The sequence below is a fragment of the Parus major genome, chromosome 1A (assembly GCF_001522545.3).
Source record: "Parus major isolate Abel chromosome 1A, Parus_major1.1, whole genome shotgun sequence".
Classification (NCBI taxonomy): Eukaryota; Metazoa; Chordata; class Aves; order Passeriformes; family Paridae; genus Parus; species Parus major.
The window spans coordinates 69,164,707-69,168,458 of record NC_031773.1 but is presented as its reverse complement, the minus strand read 5'-3'; the positions used below and the strand labels follow the sequence as shown (position 1 = coordinate 69,168,458).

At 37.9% G+C, this 3,752-nt stretch overlaps 1 protein-coding gene across 5 annotated transcripts in view; it reads left to right on the top strand.

Annotated features, from left to right (window-relative positions):
• Nucleotides 1-3,752, top strand: part of ERC1 (ELKS/RAB6-interacting/CAST family member 1) — a 284,117-nt gene that overhangs the window by 110,591 nt on the left and 169,774 nt on the right. Inside the window, exon 13 of one of the 5 annotated variants that reach the window (XM_015627633.3) lies at nucleotides 2,493-2,528. The exons of the other annotated variants lie outside the window; for them this stretch is intronic. Within the exon in view, the coding sequence (XP_015483119.1) occupies nucleotides 2,493-2,528 (36 nt within the window). The remainder of the gene's footprint in view (nucleotides 1-2,492; nucleotides 2,529-3,752) is intronic. 5 annotated transcript variants of the gene reach the window in all.

The window sequence follows — 3,752 nt, the reverse complement described above, 5'->3', positions numbered from 1 at the left end:
TTCTAGTTACTGAAGAAAATATGAAAAAAATTAAAAATATATAAAAATTAATATAAAAAATACAAAAAATTGGTAGCCTACCATTACATGTGTGAAGTAACTTCTGGTTACTCAAAAAAACATAGTTAAGATTCATTTGAATATGTTTTATACCTATATTTTTGCATATTTCCTTAATAACACTTTTTCCAGCTGTTTTTAATTTCTTAAAGGCTTTTGCTGTAGCTTGCACAGAAGTAAAAAAAATTATTTTAAAGGCTTTCACTTTTTCAATGCATTGCAGATATTTATTCAGGCAGTTTGACATTTTCAAGATGAAATAAGAGATAATAATGAAAGATAATCCAACTCCATTTTAGAACTTCTAAAAACTTGTTTTTGCACCTCTGTATTGTTATCTATTGCAAATAATTGTTATAATTAGCCTTTAATGGCTGTGTGAGAGCACTGAGTTTAAAACTGAATTAGAGGTTTATTCTGTGGAGTGTTATTGCATTATCTTAGTGCAGGTTTGAATGAGACACATGCAGGAATTAAGCTCTCATGTAGCTCCTTAAGATTAAATGGCTAAAAGCTTTTTATTTTAGGTTCTTCCCTGACAGTTTGAATGGAGAAATGTCTAAAATCAACCTTACTTCCCTCGCCTCATATTCCCAGTGAGCAGTTTGGGTATTTGCAGTCAAACCTAGAGCCCTAGAAGTTAAAAAGCTGGCAGAGGAGCCTGAACTGCACTGCTGTTAAGGCATTAAATAAAACAGATTTGGGTAGTCCTTGCAAAAATCTCTTGCTAATCTCAGAGCCTCAGAGAAATTGTGAACCATGCAAGCTTCCCCTTCTTCTGTAAAAGGGATTTTACTTCACACTAAACAAAGAAATGAAGCAAGTGGAGCACAAGGGTGCTGAAAAGTTGTTGATAGTGGTTTTAGTTCCATGTCAGTGTCTCCACTCAAGTACCCACTTCTTGTTGCTGTTCCTCTTCTCCCTAATTCCTCTTCTCACTAATAACTGTTCTATATTGACTTAGAGACTGAAACTGCTCTGGTTTTCATATTGGGGGTTTTATTTTCACATAATCACACCATGGTTATGCAGATCTGTGTGCTCACTCTTCTAATTATTCTACATTCACTGCTTCTGTCAGCAGGAGATGCAGTGGGAGATTCTGGAGGCTGAAACAAATCATAAATCCCATAAATGTTGAGTTTTCATGGCCTGGTGTCCTGTCTTCATTTGGGCTCAGAGGGAATCATTCCAGGCAAATCACACACAGCAGGTTCTCTCCCTGTTTTTCTGTGCTGTTATGCTCTATGGTTTTTATTTTCTTTAGGAAAATCTTTGTCCAAGCTACTATTTTAATGTATTTGTTTTATAGTGAAAAAGTTTTCCTTCAGGACACTCACTCTTTTCCCAGCATCTTCTGTCTTGTCTTTCCCAGCCACTATACTTTAATTTTGTTTTTTCTAATCTGGGAGAGACCAACTAATATTAGAAGTTTTTCCAGGAAAGATGGGTGTATTTTTGTACATCTCCATTTCCAGTGCATATTTTTTCTCCCTACAGATATACTCCTTATTTTTGGGGAGGAAAAAGAGTGAAAACCATATGTTAACAAACTTCCCCTTTCTGCAGTTCTAGGAACTTTGCACCAGAAAATATTAGCAGTGATTCCTTGCCAGGAAAATACCTCTACATTCAACAGGCTCACTCAGAGGTTATTTTTTTTTTTTTATTTTGTTGGGTTTTTTTAATCTGCTGTGGTGTTCTTTCTTCAAATTCAGGAGGATAATATCTTTCAAAAAACAGGAAAAAAAGTGACTGAATGAAGTGTAGGTCCAAATTCTGTCTTTCCCAGAGAGAAAATAGAATTAGCTTGGCTAGTCTAATACAGACTCTGCTGATTTTTCTTTTGTGAACATGGATTTTCTCCCACAGCTGAAAACAGTACTGATAATATTGGTAGATGAGACTTGTTCTCAGCTGATAATTTTATTTATTTTTTTTTTTAAGAAGGGACAATAAATAATGTATTCAAATAGAAAGAAAATGGATGCCAGGGAAATCAGGATTTTTTGTAACACTAGAAGTAAAAACAGAGCAATTGTGATTTAGTTACTAAATCAGTTTACTGAACCATTCAGCTGTCTTGAAATTGATACAAGGGAAGCACCAGCAATTAAAGTCCTCAATCTGTGAAACTCATCTGAAAACCCAAAGAAAGAGCTACATTAAATATGTGGGGACTGGACAAATCTGTCAAAGTGAAAAAATCAAGCTGAATTTTGGAACTTGCACGGGGTAACTCCACACATTTCTCATGTTCCAGAAGCTGGTCAGTAATGCATGCTAAAACCACTAATTAAGATTCTGTCGTCTCAGCAAATGAATGTTGCAGTTATTATTTTGAATTCTTTTCTTGTTGCATCTTTTCTGTTTCTCACACAGTTCCTATCCCAAATTTGCTCCATCTTTTCCTATCTTCTTTCTCCCTTTAGCACCCTGAAGTTTTATTGAGTCATCCATCCAAGCTAGTAAGTTCCCTGGCAATCTGAGGGGCTGTTGCCAGCACATTGAATTTTTTGTGTTGCATGTGTATTCATTCACCTGTGCTTTTGTAGTTGGGCCAACACAGAGTGCATTGGTGAATTCCTTCAGTGGTGGGGATGTATGGATACAAACAAAAAGCAGTGGGATGTCTGAGCAGTCACGTTCCAAAAAGCTTTCTGAGATGTTTTCACTCTTTGACTGCCTCTGTCTGACTGCATTTTTGTTTGGACAGCTTAATATTGTGTCAGTGTTTTGTTTCCCTTTGCTGCTGGTGCTTGAAATGTCCTGTAGCTTTTCTGTCACCTCCATTGTCTGTGCACTTTCAGGGCAAGAAGGTGGAATTTCCATGCAAACCAAGCTTCTTGTGTGAAATTGTTCTGTAACACCAGGCACAGCAGCACAGCAGAAATAACAACAAAGCTACAGCTGCTGAAAGGCTGCTCAAAAACTGGTGTAAGCATTCAGCTGGCTGGTACTACAGCAATTTCACTTTGGGTCCTATTTCCAGCCTCCTCTTTGGTGTCAAAGGGCACTCCTGTCAAGGAGTGTTTGTATGATAATATCTTGTAATATTGTGTAATATAATATCTGTAAATTGTGTAATCCGAGGTGGTTTTCATCAGAGATTTCTTTTGTGGCTCTGTGCAGGAAAAGTGGTGTTACAGAACTTTCAGGAGTCTGATACCTGTGTTACTCTTGGCAATGTTCAGGGTAAATGGACTTGTCTGTCATTGTCTGAGAGTCAGGGAAATGCTGGGGCTTGCAATTGTTCAGTTTTTGTGCCATCCCATGCCAGAAATTCTTTAAACCTGGCTAAATAGCGTCGATAAGGAATTGAGAAAATAAGATACAATACAAAAAGATTGTAGTTGGTGCAAATAGGCAGAAGAATTTGTGTCAGGAGAGCACATTGTCTACAAAACATTTACTAGCACGCAAAATTTTTGGGAGTGTGAAGAGAGAGAGAAGCTGGGGAGTGAGCTGTGTATTTTATTCTGCAGTGTGATACAGCAAACACACAGGATAAGGGACAAGAGCCTTTGTGAAGGCCAGCTTGGGTGGGGTGGTGAGCATCCTGCTCTGCTGGAAGGTGTCCCTGCCCACAGCAATCATCTTCAAGGACCCTTCCAACCCAAACCATCCCACAGCAATGATCTTTAAGGACCTTTCCAACCCAAACCATCCCACAGCAATGATCTTTAAGGACC